The following is a 22,590-nucleotide window of genomic DNA, read 5'->3' on the forward strand; positions in this document are numbered from 1 at the left end:
GCCACCAACTCTGTCCCCCTTGGGTGTGCCTCTCTCCCTAGATTCTACTCTAAGGAGTTTCTGGAATGACCATCCCCAGCTGCCAAGGGACACAATGGCACCCTTAGCCAACCCTGTTGCCAATAATTTTTTTTTTTTTTTTTTTTTTTTTGAGACGGAGTCTCGCTCTGTCGCCCAGGCTGGAGTGCAGTGGCGCGATCTCGGCTCACTGCAAGCTCCACCTCCCGGGTTCACGCCATTCTCCCGCCTCAGCCTCCGAGTAGCTGGGACTACAGGCGCCCGCCACCACGCCCGGCTAGTTTTTTGTATTTTTAGTAGAGACGGGGTTTCATCATGTTAGCCAGGATGGTCTCGATCTCCTGACCTCGTGATCCACCCACCTCGGCCTCCCAAAGTGCTGGGATTACAGGCTTGAGCCACCGCGCCCGGCCAATATTTTTAAATAATACGGAGAAAATTCTTTTTTGTTCCAGTTTTAACTGAGACAACATTAGAGTTTTTGTTTGTTTGTTTGTTTGTTTGTTTGTTTGAGACCAAGTCTCACTGGGTTGCCCAGGCTGGAGTGCAGTGGCACAAACTTGGCTCACTGTAACCTCCAACTCCTGGGTTCAAGCAATTCTCCTGCCTCGGCCTACTGAGTAGCTGGGACTACAGGCACACACCATCACTCCCAGCTAATTTTTGTATTTTTAGTAGAGATGGAGTTTCACCATGTTGGCCAGGCTGGTCTCGAACTCCTGGCCTCCCAAAGTCTGAGATTACAGGTGTGAGCCACCACGCCCGGCCAAAATTAGAGTTTTTTGAAATGCATTTTCACCAATAAATTAGAGTAGGGGGAATAACATGCACCCAAAAGACCAGAAATTTAATAGTTTACAGAATAAATCTGCATGTAATCACAATTAGATTGGATGACAGTGTATCAGGCCATTTAAATATTTTCTTTCATGTACTCTTTCCCCCAAATCCCATTTTATTTATTTATTTTTAGAGACAGAGTCTCACTCTGTTAGCCAGACTGTAGTGCAGTGGTGTGATCATGGCTCACTGCAGCCTTGACCTTGTGGGCTCAAGCAATTCTCCCACCTCAGCCTCCCAAATATCTGAGACTACAGGCATGCACCATCATACTCAGCTAATTAAAAAAATTTTTTTATAGTGACTAGGTCTTGTTATGTTGCTCAGACTGATATCAAACTCCTGAGCTCAAGCGATCCTCCTGCCTCAGCTTCCCGAAGTGCTGGGATTACAGGCGTTAGCCACAACACCCAGCTCCCAAATCCCTTTTTAAAGGTTGTTTTGTTTTGTTCCAAGAAATGAGGGATTCGGCACTGTCACAGCCTCCTATTTAAAAAAAAAAAAAAAAAAAGAGGCTGGGCATGGTGGCTCATTCATGCCTGTAATCTCATCGCTTTGGGAGGCCAAGGTGGGAGGATCACTTGAGCCGAGGAGTTTGAGGCCAGCCTGGGCAACATAGTGAGACCACATTTCTAGTCAAATAAAATCTTTAAAAAGACAGTAAATAAAAAATAATAATACAATTTCCTTTAAAATGACAGTGGACTGATAAGTAGCTAATAGTACATGCCCAAGGGGGGAGAAAGATCCCATTTCACCTTTCCATGCCTCTTGCCATTAAGCAAGGCTTTGGCCTAGGCTGAAGTGTGTCACAATCCTTACAGCCTCCAGACCTTACTCATGCCCTTCTACAAGCTGAATGCCACTCCCCCTTCACTCCATTTATCTGAACCATACTCATTCTCAAAAACTCCAATCTAGTATCACTTCTTTCAGGAAGCACACCATTCTCCTACTTCTCAACCACCTGCCGCTGTTAAAATCTACCCCACACAATTTAGCACTTGACTCAGTCAACTCTTAACTCCTAATGTTTAATGTAAACCAGTTTAGACTCCACAATTAATCCCATAAGCATCCTTCTTGATCTCTCCCGGGGGCACTTAGCAAAAGTCTGAGCCTGTAGTTCGGGCTCAGCAAAGACATATTGAAGATACTTGTTCTAGAAACAAAATCAGGGGTTTCCATTCTTTTAGTATAAATGGTTAGAAAATGGAAGTGTTCAAACACAGCCATAAAAAAACAAACAAACAAAAAACCATTAAAAAAAAAAACCCTCAGCATCCTGGGGAGCAGCTAGCAAAGACACCACAGGTATTCCCAGGTCATTGAACCACAGAGTGTTAGAGCGGAAAGGAATCTCAATCATCTATTCCCAAACTTTTAAACGGGTGTATGAATACCCTGGGGGTCCATGGCAGTGTGCCAAAGGGGTTCACAAAGCCACAGAATAAACACGGCATGCTTTTCTGGAGTGTCAATTTTACTTGAGTATAAGAAATTTTAAAAATTTCTATATTAAAACAAATATAGCTATATTATGGAGGAGAATGCAAACACTGCTCTCATTTTTAGGATATAACACAAGATCTCAAAGACACTTGGAGTTTGCAGTAGGCTGCTTTGGGCCACCCCATCCACCCCTCTCCCTTACCCATGCTGGGGATTTCATTTTCACTTTCCTCTGTCATTAGGGTGATTTTAGTGAAAAATAAATAAATAAAAGTTTGAGACAGACTGATGTAGTCCAACCTCTTTTACACAGTTAGGAAAACTGAGGCCCACAGGTGAGAAATAATTTGGCCAAAGCCATATACATCGAGTTCAGTGAGAGCTAGGACCACAATCCGCCTCGTCAGAATGTACATTTCTTCCCAGAGACTTGCTCAGGTGACTACTGACTACTGACTACACTTCCTTGCTAACTCTGTTCCATAGCTTGTACCTTTCAGGATTTTTTTTTTCTTTCCAAGGGTTATACAACCTATCCTTAGGGAAACTTAGCGGCACTGGGAGCAGGCCAGACCCTTCCCTCTCTACAGCTTCAAATGCAGTGAATAATGATGCATGAAATGCATGTAACTGATGAGATTCATACCCCTCCCAGAAACAGGATGAAAGCCAATAATACCAGGGTGAGAGAGGCAAAAAAGGAAAGGGGTTCTGCTAATCAGAGGCCATAGCCAGAAAGCAAAGAGCTGATTTCAAGATCTTACTTTTTCCCTTGGTTTGTGTAAGACCACCTCAGCAAGACTCCAAGGAAACCAGGGCCTCAGTTTCCTTGGAGGTGACTCCGCCTGGCTTCCCTGTCTCCTTCAGGCTAAGGGAATAAAATAATCACCTCAGGTAAAAACAGGAAGTGACTTTGAATTCAAAAGAACTGAACTTCACTGTCATGTATATTCTTATTAGCAGGGGCTGCCTATAGATTTGCATACTTACATACACTTATTCACACCTTAAACCCACGACTCTCACTGTTACACAGACATATGGAAATTTTTCTGCACACTGTCACAAATACAAACATAAGCACACATTTGTGTTGAGAAAACCAACATTATGATAGTCTGTCTCTACCCACACTTCTCCTCCCCCAACACCCAGCCCTAGATATACACCACTGAGACCAACATTCATATCACACACATCAGGTTGAGCAGTGATCCCAGTTGCCAGGGTGAGAGCCACATTCCATGGTGTTCCATTCCTCTCAAAGAACTAACAGATCATTTCACAAAAATATCATCACCTGCCAACTAATGTCAAGTTACAGCCAGAATTAATGGTACATTATCCACCCCCATTACAGGTAGGCTCACAGGAGAATGACAACAGAGACAAAAGAGATTTGTGGCTCAGTGTCACTGCAGGAGACTGACCAGACAGGTAAGATGGGGTGGGGGGCTTGTCCCAGCCAAAGAGACGTCCTTTCCTCTCTAGAATTGGGGGTGGGAAAGTAGTCTGACTTTTTGCAGACTTCTCAAACTCCAGATACAGATCACCTAGGTTAAAAACAAAATAGAAAAGAAAAAGACTGCTCCTTTTTAAATGTTTTCTCAACTTTTATTTTCGTTTCAGAGGGTACACGTGCAGGCTTGTTACATAGGCAAATTGCATGTCATGGGGCTTTGGTGTACAGATTATTTCATCACCCAAGTAATAAGCATAGTACCTGATAGGTAGTTTTTTAGTCCTCACCCTCCTCTCACCCTCCACCCTCCACCTTCAAGTAGGCCCTGGTAAGACTCCTCTTTTAACATGGATTTTTTTTTTTTTTTTCCAGAAGATGGTTTGGTCATGTTATACTACTTTTTCTTTTGAATAAGACCCCAGCTACTTCAGAAAAGTGTAGTGATCAACAGGATGGTCTCTGGAGCCAGACGCCAGGTCTGAATTTCAGCCCCATCACATGCTAGTTGTATGACCTTGAGCAAGTTGTTTAACCTCTTTAGCACTCAGTTTCACAGATCTGTTAAAAATCGGGATAATAATAGCATCTTCCTCGGGGTGGTATGATGTCATTTAAATTTAAAGCTCTTAGAAAAGTGCCTGGCCCTTAAGAGGCTCAATAAATGGAATTATACAAAGGAGTAGTTTCCTGTTTTTCCCAGGCCTTCACTCCCTCACTACCTGCTTGCCCACCCACAGCTGACAATGTGGTCACCCTGTTTCTGAGTCACGCCTTCTAGAGCCCAGAGAGAACAAGACTGGCCCAATATCACACAGAAAGATTAATAGGATTGGAATTGATTGCTTTGGGGTGACTCAGCAGGCCAGTGGCCAGTGTTCTTATCTACTTCATCTCCTCCTTAGGAAAAAATGAGCATAGTTAGAGGAAACCTTGGGAGGAAATATGGCTGGGGCCAGGCAGGATGTAAATAATATTAAGAACAATGACAACTTAATATGTGCCAGGCACAGCTTTAAGTCCATTCTGTGTATTTTATTCAAACCTCACAGCAACCCTATGAATTGATGACTGCCATCATCACCTGCATCATACCAAAGAGAAAACTGAGGCTCCAACACCTAGAATGGCTTAAAGCTGGGGTTATGAACCCAGGCAGTCTAACACCAGAGATGGAGTGTTCAACCACTACACTATACTGCTGTCCACATAAAGCAAAGAAAACAGAAGGAGAGGGGAGGCAGGAGCAAAAGACAATGGAGCGATACAAGTTCTTTTTGAAGTAAGTTGATTGAGGCAGGCTAGCGTTTTGGTTAAGCACTAATTTAAAAACAAGGGTTAAAAAATAACTGGGTTTAAGGCTTGCCTCTGCTACTAGTTATTGATCTTCTTGGACCTTAGCCTCCTCATCTGTAAAATGGATTTCATAGGCCAGGCGTGATGATTCACATCTGTACTCCCAGCACTTTGGGAGGCCAAGGATGGAGGATTGCTTGAGGCCAGGAGTTTGAGACCAGCCTGGGCAGCATAGTGAGACCTCATCTCTACAAAAAACAATTGTTTTTTAATTAACTGGGCCTGGTGGTACATGCCTGTAGTCCTAGATACTCAGGAAGCTGAGGTGAGAGGATCACTAGGGACCAGGAGTTCAAGGCTATACAGGGAGCCATGACTGTGCCACAGCACTCTAGCCTGAGTGACAAAGTGAGATCCTGTCTCTAAAAAAGTAAATAAATAAAAATAAAATTAAAAATTAAAAACTAGTATTTCTTAGAGTTGTGATAAGGTTTACAGAAGATAATGCGCGTAACATGCCAAGGGCAGTGCTTAACACGCCTACATAAGTACTCAGTAAGAGCAACTAATGTCATTGGCTATGCCACCTTCAGGATTTGCCTAGCTATACAGCTCCCCCTGCCCCTTCCCAGGGAATATCAATTAGTAAGGAAAAAAAAATTGTAAATTGTCCAGAAAATGAAGAACTGGGCAGAGTAACAGTTCTAGACATCCTTTCCCATCTCTCAGGGGTATGTGTGGGCATGGGGTGGGGGGTGGTTAGTGAGCACCAGCATTATTAGCATCACTGTCTCCTTTCTCAAGGAACAGAGCCTGCCAGATTATCCCCCAGCCTTTGGTTGCTTATAGACTGAGTCAGAACTTTTTTTTTTTTTTCCCTTCAGTTTTGTTTTTCCACATCCTTTTCACATCAACCCTGTGAGGTATTGGGAAAGGAGGAAGTAATCTCAAATGTGTTAACTGTCTTCCATGGGGTGGGCACAACGCTGGTACTTTCCATCAGTGCCCAGTCCTCACAATACCACTGTGAAGGGGTGCAATTATCCTCACTTAAATAAATGATGCCCTGAATCCAGGGAAGGTTTGCTTTCTTTTTTAATGTACATTTTCCTCTCATCCAATATATTCAGTACTACTCTGGTCTGAGGTTGCATCCTGCTGAGGATTTTCCGTGAACTAAACTATAGTGAAATTTCACTGTCCTCAACACACCAATCTTTGCATAATCCTAAATCCCATGAGTTGAGAGTAATTTGCCGCCAGTGGAGCAGAGATCAATTTATGACTCTGCTATTTAGTTGCTACAGGATTCTGTACTAGTCACTTAACCTCCCCCTCTATTTCCTCATTTCTAATATGGGGATAATGACACCTTCTGTTCCACGAGGTTGTGAAAATAAAATAACTTTCTTGAAAGTGCTCTGTCAACTGAGATGCTTGACATAGAAACATTATTTCAAACAGAACCATCAGATAGCTTAATCTCAAAAGAGCCCCAGATGGGCAATGGAATCCCTGTATCTCTGACCTTCGATCAAGTAGGACTCCAGATCTGCCAACTGTGGTTGGTGACTTTGGGAATGTTGGGGGACAAAGAATGCATAAATACCCTGAAGTGACTGTTGAGGAAATGATCTTTGCCATAATCAGTGTGTAATCTATATCATCATGGAAACATCTAAATCCTTTATATAACATGCTTCTCAAAGCAGTTTCATCTATACTATTTCATGTGGCACTCAATACTCATTTGAGGTACTGAGCACTGATGGAAAGTGCCCAGCTTTGTGTCCACCACATGAAAGACACTTAACACATTTGAGATTAAATTAAAATTGTTCCACTTGCTTTGTTACAACTTTCCTCTTCCTGCAAGGGGTCCATCTGAATTTGCAAAATCCTTCCCATCTTCCCTTTGAGGCCCATCCATTACAAAGGACACCTTAGTCCAGAACCGGGCCCTAAACCTCCAGATCAGTCTTTCTGAATCCACACAGTACCATGCACCTGATACTGTCTTGTACTCCAGTCATTTATGTATTTGTCTTAACCTCTTTCCTTCCTTCTCCACCTTCCCACTAAATTCAAAAACTCTTTGGAGACGGAAGAAAGAAGAAAGAAAGATTGATTTATTTGTATTTCACCAATCTAATAGTTGCTTTATGTCAGTCTCATTTTATAAAGCTTTTAATTATGGAAATTTTCATATATACTTTCATATATATATATAAAGTATAATTAAACACCAATATACCCCTCACCCAGCTTAACAATTAGCGACACAAGGACAATAATCGCGTCGATACCTCCACTCCTTCTGCCTTCTTAGTTTGAATAATTTAATAGCAAATCCCAGACAGCATATGATTTCATCCATAAATACTTCAATATGAATGACACTTTCTGCATTTCTGTGTCCCCCTACAATTGGAAGATGACTTGCATCTATGTTCCCTGCTACTGGGAGCACCTCAGATTATTTCTGAGTGTGCCTATTATGTGCTACATCTTGTGCTTGGTTTCAGAGGTTCTGTCTGAGATGCGGAGGCACACTAGTACCAAGCCGCAATACTCCCAACCGAGAATTGCTACGGTTCCAGGGAGTGAGCTCAGGGTGCACGAGGGAGCCCAGGAGCAGGACCTGAATTGCACTAAGTGAATTGAGCGGAATAGGTTTTCTCATCTCATGGTGACCCTGAGTTCAAAGTTGCCACGAGACTGGGGGTCTCCAGCAGGAGGCGCTGCAAAGAGAGGGGGTGGCGCGGGGCTCCCCGTGTTCAGTTTCTCCTGAGGGAGCCTGGGAAGGCAGCCATCGCGGGCGGCGGGTGAAAACCCAGTAACAACACCGTTTAATAGGCGATCAGGACGCCGAGTGCCAGGGCCCAATAGGTGCCCCAGGATTCAGGTTCGGGGCAGAGGTACAGGCGTGCAGGGCAGGTCTGGCACCTGCTCCCCAGGACTTCTGGACGCTGCCCGTTGACCTGGCTGCCGCCGGTTCCTGTCCCAGCTGCGGCTCTTCCTGATAGAATATCTCGGAGCAAGGCACTGGACAGAACGAGGAAACACCTGTTTCCAACAAGAAACGAGGTAGGGGGGAAGCCCCCACCAGGCTTCCAATGGCCTCTCATTGAGCTTGCTCTCGAGAGCCTTGTAAAAGCGTGCCCAGAAAGCCAGCGGAGATCATTTTTCAAAAAGATCGCTTTCTATTTCTTACTTCCCCCCTCCTTTTCCTAAGCCTAAGCTGTAACGTCTCTTTCTTGAAAAAAATAAAAATTCACCTTTCCTTGAGTGGTTTCCCGCTCCTCTCAGACCCAGTAAGGCCCTCGCCTTGGAATCAACAAGGACCACCACCCCCAACCCCAAATTTTGCAACTGCATTGGCTTCCAGGTTTTTCACTTTCTCGGTACCCCGCCAACCTATACAGGTAGGAATTAGGACTTGGGGGCCGTGGAACAAAGAAACCAGGGAGTCCCTGTCCCGGGTCAGATGCCCCTTCCGCAGCCTCCGACCAACTGGGGAACAAGAGGAGATCAGAAGCATGTGAACCCCCCAACTCCGGTCTCATGGCACTTTCCAAAGGCTAGCATAGCAGCCCGAGGACGCGTGGGAGGTGGGGACAGCCCCCGGGCAGCACACAGACAGACCCCCACGGAACAGGCCTTGAGTGGCCGTGCGCGCCAGCGGCCTCCACGCACTGGGTTCTGTTATTTCATCAGCAGTTTCAGAAGAACCTGCCAAAAGCAGTTATGCCTCACTGCAATGTGTAGCTTTTTCCTGCCATTTTTTCATAATAAAAGAGGGAGTGAAGCTCGCTCGCTCTCTCCCTCCACCCCCCTCTCCCAAAAAGAGCCAAATGGATGCAAGAAAAAAAAAAAAAAAAAGAACCCACACACCAATCTCCGAGGGGATGCCAATGAGGTGTGGCTTGTATTTAAATATCCAATATGTCAATGTAAGGGGAGTGGGTATGTATATAAAGTGCCGTTTGCATCTGATAGCTGGACGAAGCCAGCTATGAGAGGCCGGGGGAGATGGATGCGGAGGGGAAGAGGCACTTTGACTGAGAGCAAGGTCAGGAGCGCGCTGCCCTACGCTCCCCGCCGCTGAGAAGTTCCTTGGACGCGAACAGACGTCGACTGCAGCTCGGCAGAGCGCAGAGCAAGCGAGCTAGCGAGGGAGCGCCGCCGAACCGCCCGCGCCCGCTGCGGGGAGAGGCAGTTCGCGCCCCGTGGCCCCGGCTCGGCCCGCGCGCGCCCAGCACAAACCGCGCCGCAATCTGCCCAGCCATGGCAGAGGTGGGGGGCGTCTTCGCCTCCTTGGACTGGGATCTACACGGCTTCTCCTCGTCTCTGGGGAACGTGCCCTTAGCTGACTCCCCAGGTTTCCTGAACGAGCGCCTGGGCCAAATCGAGGGGAAGCTGCAGCGTGGCTCACCCACAGACTTCGCCCACCTGAAGGGGATCCTGCGGCGCCGCCAGCTCTACTGCCGCACTGGCTTCCACCTGGAGATCTTCCCCAACGGCACGGTGCACGGCACCCGCCACGACCACAGCCGCTTCGGTGAGGACGCGGTCGGGGGAACGGGAGGCGGGCGGACGGCGCACTGGGAAGCCCACAGCTCCGAGCTCCGGCGTAGGGCCCGCGGACCGCCCCCCGGGCTTGGTGTCATTCGGGCCAGTCGAGGCGAGACACGACGGCGCGGGCGTGGGCCTCTCGACATCAGGGGGCCCTGCACCCTCGGACACTCTCAGGAGGGGGCGGGGGCGCCTTGCGGTGAGGCCTCTCCTTTCGCCGCTCCACCGGATCTCCCCGGGGAGCAAGGGGGTAGTTCTGGGAGCTGGACTCTAAGCCTTGAATGAAAGCAGGTGGAGCTGAGACAGGGGTGGGAGCTCTCGCCTAGGAGGCCGGGACCGTGCCTGCAGCGCGGGCCGAGCCTCGAAGGCAGCAGGGCTGTGGCAGCTGATTTCCTGGAACAGGATCCTGCATGGGCCATGGGCATGTGAGGCAGTCGGCCCGCACACAAATAGCTTTTGGTCCGTGGGTACCCGGCAGCTGTGGTGTCTGCCTGCCTCGGGGTCGCTCTGTCCAGGGTCGGAGCCAATCCAGGCAGCCTGGCATGAATTGGGAATCTAGGAAAACCTCGCGGTGTCCACCGTGTAAGGGCACAAGTCCTGGGGCAGCTTTTGCCGGAAACTACCCCTGGACTCCTTGCCTCAGTGAGGAAACCGTCCTGGGCCCACTCCCAGTCCCAGAAACAGTTGTCTCTTGGGCCCAAAGCAGGAAACGTTCGACCTTCATCCAGGATTGTCTCTGCCTGCCTGCCACTATACAGACTGTTCAACACAGCTGCCTGTCTCACATATAGAACTAATTACACAATTAATATAAGCCTTGATCTGTGACGAAGATCATTAAGTTTCTAAGCAAATGTGTTCACTCCTCAGTAATTTGCCATTTTTATTTTCAATTTCCAATTATCTACTAAGATATCATGGGGGGTTCTGTGACAGCTACCTTTGCCCCTCCCTGTCCTCCAATGTCCTCAGCTTCCTCCCAAGGACCCTGTAATCCAAGAAGGACACCTTTTCCCCTAAGCCAGTAAGATGTTCTGCCCACACTCAAACATGACACCCTTCCCTTCTTTTTCCCGCCCTCCTTCTTGCCAACATCTGCCCCAACCCCCTAAATCTCTCCATCCTCCTATTCTCCATGCCTTGCTAGAGCTGCATCTGGAGTGCACAGCAAAAAGGGGAACATAGGGGCCAGTTGCTGGGTAAGGCCAGGCCTGGCAAACAACTTAGGGGCAGGGTTGGTCTTCCTTGCTGGGAACAGGCAGAAACCCTAATGAGGTCTATGGCATCTTGGAAAAATGCACTCAAACACAGCTAGAGTACTGTGGGTTGGGAGGGGTAATGGAGGGGTGCAGGTGTCTGTATAAACTTGCAGCAGGTCCTCAAAAGGGTGATAAGGTGGAGTGGGAGGAGAGGGGGTGTTAACTTGGCTCCTTTCCCTTTCATTGCTTGTGATTTTGCAGTCCCCTTTTGTTCCTCTTCATAAGGAATGGGACTCCCACCCTGGCCTCAGAGGCTTCCTGAAATGGCATAAAGATACCGGGGTAACTCATTGCTGATATATAACCAAAAAAAAAAGGTCATGAAATGATGGAGAAATGTGGGGTGGGGGCAGCGAAGGTGGAGAAATTATGAGCACGCCTCCCAGCAGCTCCAAATATTTTTCTGATTTTGTGCCTAAGCCGAGCCCAGTAACCTACAAGGTCAACATAAATCAGTAATAGGCTCTTGGGATACGCGGTCTTTAATTACCTCCCTAAAGACACATCTTGATTTCTTTTCATCTCCCAGGTCTGCTAAGGGTGTTAAGTTTAAGGAGAAACCAAAGGAAATAAAATTGGCAGGAGGAAGGGACATTTTCGCTGCTGCTTAACTGACTGCTTCATTTTTGGTTTTGCCTTTAAAAAAGAAAACAACACTGCCCAAGAGCACCTCTGCATCGCCTTTTCCCTTTCCTCCTTCCCTGACTTCCTGTCACTTTCCTGCACTTCCTGTAAAGAAAATGATAACTGGTCCAAGCTGTCTCTTTGTAACCTTCCCTGCCAACTTTAAAACACATATTCTTTCTGCGTTTAGCTTTTGGCACAGAAAGAGGTGGCGTTCGAGTTTGCTAACTCTCTCCTCCCTCCACATTTGAGGTAATCAGCCAGGGTATTCAATAAATTGAAACTTTAACATTCCATAAGTGCTTTAGCAGTCAACATTCCAGCAGGGTAAAGTAGGCCAGACTTAAGATATAAAATATTATAGATTTCTGCTAGCGGGGAGGAGGTAGTCTCCAAAAGCCATGTGAAGTAAATAGCTATTTGTTGTAATTGGAGAGCAGGGCCCCCAAGGATTACCCTGGAATCCATGTGTTCAGAACAAGTCAGGCTAAGCCCAAGAGCAGTCCCGACTCCAAATAATAACCTGTTGGCACAGCATATGCTCTCCGCTCTCCATCTGCAATCAGTAGCCAGGAGTATTTCAATCACCGCCTGGCTGGTAGCATTTATATGAAGTTCACAAGGATCCTGACATTCCGAGGGGCACCTGTGGACTGGCAGAGCAGAGCTTCGGAGCCAAACTGAAGGAGAGTCCTCCCACCAGGTGGGATGGAGTGGGCTCATGCAGCTGCTTTGGTTCTTGAGTGATCTGGTTCTCGTTTGGCAAGATGCCAAAGCAGCACTGTCTTGGCCCCAAAGGATGGCTGAAGGATTCAGGCGAGTTATGCAACTAGATTAAATGACACGTTAGACAGTCATCTAGCTAGGTTCTGAAGCAGCGGGGCCCAGAACAGATCAGTTTTGACTGCGGGCCTGGGGAGAGAGGTATAAGAAGAGAAGAGTCTGGAAATTGTCAAGAAAAGGGCAGAGCCTGATGTGGGTAGGTCAAGATGAGGCAGAGTAGAGAGAGGTCCTGGGTCTTGAAGGGGCAAGAGTACTGAGGACAAACTTTGTCTACTTAATACTTCACCTCAACACTTTGCTGTTAACACCCCTGTCCAGCTGTAGCTGGGAAAATATGAAAATGGCTTATTTTCTCTCCCGCTTCATGCTGGCTGGGATTCAGGATAAGGTTTAGGAATATCTCTTCCATCATCATGTGCCACTGGGTTCCCACAGTTTGAAACCAGCTAATAGGAAAGTTGGCGAGGGAAAATGATGCCCAAAGACAGCTGGACAGGGATAGTTCCAGCTGTTGGAGACCCCTGTTACTGGACACAACCCAAGTGACTTCCTGTATGATCTGTCCTTTGGCATCAGGGTTAACAGAGAGTTGGAGAAAAACTGTGGTGACTCAAATGGCCACACCTCTTGGGTTTCATGATTTGTTCTCACACTATGTCTTGGGCAGTGAGATCACAAGCTGCGCTCTGCTACTTAATGAGCTCAGGGTTGTCAGAGACACGAGATACTTACAGAATGAGGGAACTCAGTCTTGAAGCTCAGGAGTAACCTGCCTGAGCAAAGGCAAAGAACTGAAGGCTCCCACATGTTAGTGTCCCTCAGAGTTTAAGACCCAGAACTGAATCATGACCTGGTTTCTGGTTTCCTTTTCATACTGGGCACTCTCCTTTGAACATGCTCTGTTTTTCCATTTTCTTCTCTAAGCACAGTAGAACTAAACACACTACTCTCAGTGTGGTCTAACCATGGCAGAGCGAAGTGAGACAATCCCCCCTCCCTTTTGCTAGTTACTAGACCAGTATCAGTGAGGCCTTAGATCACACTAGCTTTTTTTTCTATTTTTTCCACTAGCTTTCTAATTTTTAATTTTACGTGACCAATTGTACATTAGCTTTTTAATAATCCACTTATCACCCATCACACGGAGTTTGCCTTGTTCAGTTGTCTCCTTGCCATTGTCGTGTTTTACTAAGCCACATTTCCCCATTGCAGAGATGGGTAGACTTGCACATAATTAAAATGCACAGGAACACAAAATAACAGTACACATTTTCAAGAAAATATACATGGTTGCCTGAAGTGGAGGGGCAAATGGGAGCAGGGTATAAAGAAAAAGAAAGAAAGAAATAGATCATTATAAAACCCTTGCACAGACCAACTATGTTAATAGGACATGAACTAAGTAGTACAGTTAACTCAACTGTCTGCACTTGAGGCTCACCCTCCCCCAACCAAATCCCAAACACAAAATACTTTGGGAAATTTGGGGGACCAAAGTGCAGGACTTCACATTGATTCTAATTAAGCATAGTTTATGGAGCCAGTCCGTTTTTCTGTCCTCTTGAAATCTCTTTGGATATTGATTATGTCATCCCTCTCAGCTGCATGTCTTCTAGAACTAGGATAAGCAGTCCTCATATGTTCTCTTACAAGTCATTTATTGAAATATCAAACAGAGCAGAACCAAATGCAAAACCTTGTTCAGTGCAGCTGAAGATTTGGTTGCATTAAATCAGTGCCTGATTAACCCCTACTTGGCACTGGGTATTTTCTCTTCCCCTCCTACCGTCTTGTCTCAATCTCATTTCCCGAGACTCCTTTCTTTGTACTGTAAAATTTAGTAACAACCAGACTGAGAATAAAACCTGAAGGATTTCAGTGTGAGAGGCCAAAGGCCAAACCCTGAGTGTTCTATAGAATTGCCGCAGAAGAACCTTACATCCTTCCAATAGATCTGGGTGGGTTGTGGAAGCACGTGGCCCCAAAGCTGCCATACCTGAACGGCAGTCCACCAGCTTGAGTCACTGGGGTTCCTCAGGAGACTTCCCAGTAGAGTTTTTAACCTGATTTTAAAATTAGCCACTTAAAATTCTTGATCTTGGAAAATCAGCTCTACTCCCTATATAGATTACATAGAATATTACCCTTAAGAATTGCATTTTGGGGCCAGGCATAGTGGTGCACGCCTGTAATCCCAACACTTTGGGAGGCCGAGGTGTGCATATTGCTTAAGCCCAGGAGTTTGAGACCAACCTTAGCAACATGGTGAAACCCCGTCTCTAGAAAAAATAAAAAATTAGCTGGGTGTGGTGATGCGTGCATGTAGTCCCAGCTACTAGGGAGGCTGAGGTGGGAGGACCACCTGAGCCTGGGGAGGCTGAGGCTGCAGTGAGCCATGATCACACCACTGCACTCCAACCTGGGTGCCAAAGCGAGATCCTGTCTCAAAACAAACAAACAAACAAGCAAACAAAAACAAAATTGCAATTTTGGATAAGACAGCCAGATATGAGCTCATTTCATACGCTGGATGACTTAAACAAGTTTTTGGTCTGTATGTTGAGAAATGTGATTAGAGACAGGAATATCAAAGAGGAATCTAGTTGGCTATTATGTCTGTATCAAGATAATAGACGTCCTATCTCGGGACAAAATTGTAGTCTTCATTATCACCAGGAATTCAGTTCTGGGTCCTTTTTCCCAGTTAGGACTGCTGCTGGGTAAATGAAAGCATTTTCAAATCTTCACCTCTAATATTGTCAGCTAGGACATTTCTGAATTTCTTCTCTTTGGCCTTAAAGTTGCAACATCTCAAATCAGTATGAGTCCAATACCACCTGCCAACTCTTTGCTGTGGATAAACTTAAAATTCTCAAAAGAGAATGATAGGCTTGTCAGCTTGGGGCTGTACTAGCTGAGAACGCTTTTTAGGAGAAAGCTCTCATGTGGCCAAGTTTTGCCTCCTGCCATAAGCAGGGGGAACAAACAGGGAGTGGCCTGTGTGGCCTTTGTTAGAGTCAGCTACAGGCAGTTGACAGCCTCATGTGGCTTTAAGGACATGGGGCTGACAGGGCACAAAACAAGTTCAGCCTAGAGGACAGCAAGGTAATGCTGTGTGCTCTAAGGAAGAGGGAGGTTACTGGGAAAAATACAGAAACCTGTCCTCATTCTTGCATTCAGAAAACTGACTTCTCACTTCTTGAATTTGACAGCGATAGCACCTTGAAATTATGGAGCTTTTGTAGCCAAAGCCTTCTTACGGTCTCTTCCTCGTAATATGCCTAAGAGTGTTGAGTAGAAGCAAAGACGGTGTTTCCCATTTTACATACGGAAAAACTGAGGCCCAAAGAGACAAAGTACCTTCTCTGAGGTTCCATTCTTGCTGCAAAAGATGGTTTCATCGGCAGTTGATCAAAGGCACACAGGGCTGGCCTCCAGCTGGGGACAAATGACTGGTAGCTCATGTCACCTGAACAGCTTTCTCTTAGTTCGATGCCGGTAACGGGAATAGTGTTCACTTTTTGCCCTAGGTATCCTGGAGTTTATTAGCCTGGCTGTGGGGCTGATCAGCATCCGGGGAGTGGACTCTGGTCTGTACCTAGGAATGAACGAGCGAGGAGAACTCTATGGGTCGGTAAGTTTAAGGTTTTTTGTTGTTGTTGTTGTTGTTTCTGTTTTGTATTTTGTCAGAAGTTATTACAACCAGTGTTTGGACAATGTAAAGCAAAAGTGTAAAAAATATTTATCTGGGGGCCAGGCGCGGTGGCTCACGCCTGTAATCCCAGCACTTTGGGAGGCCGAGGCGAGTGGATCACAAGGTCAGGAGATCGAGACCATCCTGGCTAACACGGTGAAACCCCGTCTCTACTAAAAATACAAAAAAATTAGCCAGGCATGGTGGCAGGTGCCTGTAGTCCCGGCTACTTGGGAGGCTGAGGCAGGAGAATGGCGTGAACCTGGGAGGCGTAGCTTGCAGTGAGCCGAGATAGCGCCACTGCACTCCAGCCTGGGCGACAGAGCAAGACTCCATCTCAAAAAACAAAAAACAAACAAAAAAAAATTATCTAGCACTTGAAAGTATTCTTTTAGCTGTAAAGGAGTAGTGTCTTTTAGTTACTTCTTGGCTGCTCAGGGTCTTGCTACATAACACCTTCACTCATTTGGCCCCCACCAAAACAAGCTTTTTTTTTTTTTTTTGCTTTGAGATGGAGTCTCACTCTGTTGCCCAGCCTGGAGTGCAGTGGCACAATCTCAGCTCACTGCAACCTCTGCCTTCCTGGTTCAAGTGATTCTCTTGCCTCAGCCTCCCGAGTAGCTGGGACTACAGGCATGCACCACCATGCCAGCCTAGTTTTTTGTATTTTTAGTAGAGACTGGGTTTCATCATATTGGCCAGGCTGGTCTCGAACTCCTGACCTCAGGTAATCCACCCGCCTTGGACTCCCAAAGGACTAGGATTACAGGCATGAGCAACTGCACCCGGCCCCAAAACATAAGCTTTTCTCTGATACATTTGCTTTTGCCTTTTTCATTAGAAGGTCAGCTAGTCTGATGATAACAGTAATCTGTGCTGGTTTGGCAGTAGACGGTCAGGGTTTGGGGCATTAACCCTCCAGAGGAGTACATCTGAATTTGAACGTGTACCCAGAGGAGTAGCAGACTAGCAGGCACAAAAATAGGCAGTGGAAGAGCTGGCTTTCAAATTGAGGATTCTGAGGTTAACAACACAGTCCCTGATTTCCAGATTGCTTCAGTTGAGTCCCAAAGGCCAAATGAAACAAACAAATGAAGAACAAGGGTTCCAGGGTCTGGTGACAGCCTTAAGCCCTCAGCTAGGACTAGGCTAGCAGCAGTGCATTTTCTCTATTCTGGAAGCTAGCCTAGCACTGAGGAATGGTGAGTGATTTGCTGACCTTAACTCTTCCGGGGGATCCCAACTCCTGGCTCTGGCTTTTGAGTCACATAGCACACTTTCTGGCTGCCTGCACCCCATGAAATCAGAACACATTTTTCCGTGACACCTAAGAGATAGGCCTGTCCCCAGCACTCAGTATCGGCAACCCCAGCAAGTAGTATGGCGGTCAGATCAAGTGTGAGAAGGGACAGAGGCAAGAGACCCAGGAACTGCCAGCCTGAAGTAGCCAGACTGGAAGAGCTTTTCAAGGAGATCTTTTCTGAGCTTTCAAACTGACAGGCCTGAGACCCTTCATTAGGAGAGATCACAGCTCACCTCCCATGGAGCTTTATATAGATCTGAGGCCTTTGCCTGTCAGTTGACATGGTTGACTGTAATCTCAATGAATTTGAACATCATTAGCTCTAAGTAGGGAGAAAGCTCAGTGGGTGCCAGCAGGGCACTGGGAGGCCATAGCAGCAATTATTAGGCTCAAAGAGCCAGGTGATGCCATCTCCTCCAATCTCCTCCCTCCAGGAAAGATTTCAACTAAAACATTTTTGTGTAGCTCATGAAAGAGAATGAAGGAGATACAGACAAGGGTGTTTTGTGCTATTTGGAAGAAAGATACCTCCAGTAATACAGAGAGATAGGACTGGAATTTTCTAACATCAATGTGCTATTGCTATTTCGGGGTTTCTCTACTAGCAAGCCGGGATAGGAGAAATAGTCATATAATGGTTCTGCTTTATTTTCTCACCCTCACAGAAGAAACTCACACGTGAATGTGTTTTCCGGGAACAGTTTGAAGAAAACTGGTACAACACCTATGCCTCAACCTTGTACAAACATTCGGACTCAGAGAGACAGTATTACGTAGCCCTGAATAAAGACGGCTCACCCCGGGAGGGATACAGGACTAAACGACACCAGAAATTCACTCACTTTTTACCCAGGCCTGTAGATCCTTCTAAGTTGCCCTCCATGTCCAGAGACCTCTTTCACTATAGGTAATGAACCTCTGGTGTGCCCTCTGTGACCCATGTACTCTGGGGCCACGGTTGTCTCTGCAAGCACTATATTCATAGCTTTTCAATCCTTCCTTCCTATCATTTTAGATAACAGAAAAGCACTTACTGTTGAACTCAACCCAGCTGTTCCCTTGTTGTTCAAAGTGTATATCAAGGTTGGGTTATTTTGGGGAGGGACGGGGGGGCTGGGCTCGAGGGAATCTTGTATATACTTTTTTCTTTACTCATGTTCCTTCTCCTGAGGTAGCATAACAAAGAATGGGAGCCCCTGCTAAGGGCCAGGGGTGTCTTACCCCACAATTTACTCAAATACCTTGACAATGGGTATAAATGAAAGGCCAAGGAATCTGCCACGGATGCTACCTACAGAGCTTTGGAAAAGTCTCATTAAGAAAATCCTTGGGGCTACAGCCTTGCTGCAAGCCTTCCCTGCATTGGCTCTGCAGATTTCTCATCTGTCCTGACATGCAGTTTTCCTGTCATTGGAAGTGGGAGATGGGGTAGGTTGTAAGAAAATGATATTAAAATGTAAGCATGGATACTGTGCATAAGGACAAACTATTTATAAAATGTATATGCTATTTATTTTATATATTTATTTATTTCAAAATAATTTTATTTTTAATGAGAGATGCGATGGCTGGATTTTCATCAGAAAGAATAAGGTCCTACTGAAACAGGATAAAATGAGTTATTAAAGGCTTTTACTGGCAATAAAATTTGTCTTTATATTGTAAGATTCTGTCTAATTCTATTGATTTGTACATTTAGTAGGATTAGACGGTTGGCCAGCTTCTTTCTCTCCAAGTCATTAGAATTTTCTGATGTTGGCATCACACTGCCTATGCTAGATGACTCCATCAGCCAATATGTTAGCATTATCTAGAGGCCATATGTGAAGTCCTAGTGGTCCATTCCAGTTCTATGACTTTAAACTTACAGGTGAATCAAAGCTTCAGGAAGGCCTAGACCAACAGCTATTACTCCCATTTGTGCTTAGGACTATGCATAGAGAAACTCTCCTTTGGTACTTGGTTAGGGTCCAAAGCCCTAAGGTCAAAACACTAACTGGGAGCTTCTTACTTCAGATATGAAGACGAAGGGATTCAAAATAAACACATATTGGCTGGTGCAGTGGTTCACACCTGTAATCCCAGCACTTTGGGAGGCCAAGGCGGGTGGATCACTTGAGGCCAGGAGTTCGAGAACAGCCTGGCCAACACAGTGAAACTCCATCTCTAGTAAAAATACAAAAATTAGCCAGGCATGGCGGCAGGTGCCTGTAACCCCAGCTACTCGGGAGGCTGAGGCAGGAGAATCACTCGAATCCAGGAGGTGGAGGTTGCAGTGAGCCGAGATCACACCTTTGCACTCTAGCCTGGGTGACAGAGCAAGATTCTATCTCCAAAAAATAAAAAAATAAAATAAATAAATAAACACAAATCAACAGAGAGACTGATTTTTTTTTTTAACCAGTCAACTTCCATTCTGGAGATTTCCCCCTTCTCTTTACCGCCACCCTCACCTCCTGCCAGTGCTTCTCCTAGGGAATTTGGGAGGCTGTAAACACATTCGTGTACAGCAGTAGTGCTTAGAGTACTGTATATGGTCTCTTGACCAGCAGCATCACCTGGAAACTTGTTAGAGATGCAGATTATCAGAAATGCTGAGGGCACGGTCTGGCAGTCTACTTGTTAACAAGCCTTGCAGGGGGATTCTTGTGCATACTAAAGTTTGGGAATTACTGCCCTAAAGGAATATTTTTTAAAAAATTATTTTTGCATCTGAATGGTTTATAAATAAAGTTTTAGGGTAACTTCCGTCCAGAAAACAAAAGTAGAGTGGCTCTAGTTGAAGTGGGGATGGCATTTCTTGGAGCTGCCTCTTCCCCAGAGCAGCCCCTGAGGTATCTTGGTTAAAAATCCCTAGCCTTGGCCGGGCGCGGTGGCTCAAGCCTGTAATCCCAGCACTTTGGGAGGCCGAGACGGGTGGATCACGAGGTCAGGAGATCGAGACCATCCTGGCTAACACGGTGAAACCCCATCTCTACTAAAAAATACAAAAAAAAACTAGCCGGGCGAGGTGGCGGGCGCCTGTAGTCCCAGCTACTCGGGAGGCTGAGGCAGGAGAATGGCATAAACCCGGGAGGTGGAGCTTGCAGTGAGCTGAGATCCGGCCACTGCACCCCAGCCTGGGCGACAGAGCAAGACTCCGTCTCAAAAAAAAAAAAAAAAAAATCCCTAGCCTTGCTACTCTGCCTATGGAGTAGCCATTCTTTATTCCTTTACCTTTCTAATAAACTTGCTTTCACTTAAAAAAAAATCCCTAGACTCTTTACTGATATTTACCAAGGCAGGAGAATAGAGCTATTTGCATTTTATAGTTGTCAGGAGACAGCAACCAAAAGGATAAAAGTTTCATTGACATTGAGTACACAGGCACTATGAAGGCCTAATAGGAGAGGTTTCTGGGTTTGAGATAGTTCTCCCTAGTGCCCCCGAATCATACCCTGTAGGCATCCACTATTTTTCTAATTGTATGGGTGAAACAAATAGCTTAGGTATCAGTTCACTTAAAAAACAAAATCCAAAGGTCTATGAGAGCTCACCCAAATCTGAGTACCCAACACAGAAGCTGCACGTAAGATTATATAATAAAAAATACTACATTGTGTGGCTTCTGTGATCATAGACTGGAATGCTCATCAGTGGAACTACTAACGTGGAGATCTGAGTGGGCTAGCGTGATTAGGGTGAGTTTCATGAAAGGGGCAATGCCTGCTGTGAAGAACAAACAGGACTTGGTGAGGAAAAGAGGCTGGCTGATCATGATGTTCATGTTGGGCCATAGGGAAGAGACACCACCCTTAGTGGTCTCTGGCAGAGGAGTAAAAATCAGCTATGTGACATTTTTTAAATCACATTTTTTTTCTTTTTTTCCTTTTTTTTTTTGAGATATAATTTCACTCTGCCGCCCAGGCTGGAGTGCAGTGGCACGATCTCAGCTCACTGCAACCTCCACTTCTTGGGTTCAAGCAATTTCCTGCCTCAGCCTCCCAAGTAACTGGGATTACAGGCTCCTGCCACCACGTCTGGCTAATTTTTTGTATTTTTAGTAGAGATGGGGTTTCACTATGTTGGCCAGACTGGTCTCGAACTACCGACCTCAAGTGATCCACCCGCCTCGGCCTCCCAAAGTGCAGGAATTACAGGCATGAGCCAGCATGCCCAGCCTAAATCACATTTTTAATAGGAAGTATGCTTTCATTTTAAAACAAATTGCACTTATCTATGTAGAGAAGTTCAGCTACCTAGAACTTTTGAAACACGGCCACAACTTCTGAGGACTTGCAAGATACATGAGCTCTGCTATAACTGCCAGCGTTACTCTACCAGGGCACTTGGTGTGAGCCTGGCAAGACCACAAGCACCACGCTGCAGGGCAGAATTTGCAAGAAAAATGACACTGTAATAAAGAGGGAAAAGACTTCAAATCCTAGAGTCAGGCCTTATTTTTTCCTCTATGTGGAAGTAGAGAGGAGACGACTTGGAAAATGGTGTAGCGTCCCACGACACAGGAAGAGTTCACTCTTCGTGTTGAACTTTGAGGGATAACAATGAATGGAGCATGTGGACAGAAAATGGCAATGGGCAACTGTTCCCATTTTCAAAAAGAGAGGAAAGATAAACTCTGAAAGTGGGAAATGTGAGATGGATGACCTAGTACCACTAGATCGACCAACAGCTGATTTATACCATATCCCCAAAGAGCTAGGCTAATGGATTTCATGCCTACCTAACGGGAATTAGAGAATAGTAAGCTCTGGAGCTCTGGTTTGAGATAAAAACATGTGCAATGACCATTTCTTATTCATGTTTGCATCCCTTCCCAGAAATAGATGCCTTCTTTAGCGAATATCTATCTATCTACATATCTATCTATCTATCTATCTATCTATCTATCTATCTATCTATCTAATCTATCATCTATCATCTCTCTATCTATCTCTCTATTATATAAACGCTGTGCTAGACAGAGCAAATGTGTTATAGAACAGAATCATCTGAAATGTTAAGTTCTTAGTACGCTTAAATAGACACAATGACAGACTAGAATATGTGTCAGGAAATATAGGTCCCTGTTACTAGAAGTGTTTCAGCAGATGCTAGACAACCACTTGACAAGGATATTGTATCATTTAGAGGGGACAGGGTGAATACTAGATAAAGATGGCAGAATGTAGCATTAGTTTACTAACCATATATTCTGTGGGATCCCCAGAATTTTCCTGAGCACCAATAGTATTCCAAGAAAGAATATATCAGACCTAAAAGTGCTATCCAACTACTGTCCCAGGCC

The 22,590-nt window shown here is 45.7% G+C and overlaps 1 protein-coding gene across 1 annotated transcript; it reads left to right on the forward strand.

Moving 5' to 3' along the window:
* Window positions 1-9,066: 9,066 nt before the first annotated feature.
* FGF16 (fibroblast growth factor 16) lies at window positions 9,067-18,968 on the forward strand. Its single transcript, XM_005593990.4, has 3 exons — window positions 9,067-9,626; window positions 15,837-15,940; window positions 17,969-18,968. The coding sequence occupies exons 1-3, from the start codon at window positions 9,353-9,355 to the stop codon at window positions 18,212-18,214; spliced, it is 624 nt and encodes a 207-aa protein (XP_005594047.1). The 5' UTR covers window positions 9,067-9,352; the 3' UTR covers window positions 18,215-18,968.
* Window positions 18,969-22,590: the final 3,622 nt, after the last annotated feature.

Source organism: Macaca fascicularis, chromosome X (genome assembly GCF_037993035.2).
Source record: "Macaca fascicularis isolate 582-1 chromosome X, T2T-MFA8v1.1".
NCBI lineage: Eukaryota > Metazoa > Chordata > Mammalia > Primates > Cercopithecidae > Macaca > Macaca fascicularis.

Bases quoted from the DNA above. Each gene is read 5' to 3' on its own strand.
- FGF16 (XM_005593990.4), top strand. From the start codon at position 9,353: ATGGCAGAGGTGGGGGGCGTCTTCGCCTCCTTGGACTGGGATCTACAC. The intron at 9,627-15,836 runs GTGAGGACGCGG...TTTTTGCCCTAG, and splicing joins CCACGACCACAGCCGCTTCG to GTATCCTGGAGTTTATTAGC. The intron at 15,941-17,968 runs GTAAGTTTAAGG...TCACCCTCACAG, and splicing joins GAGGAGAACTCTATGGGTCG to AAGAAACTCACACGTGAATG.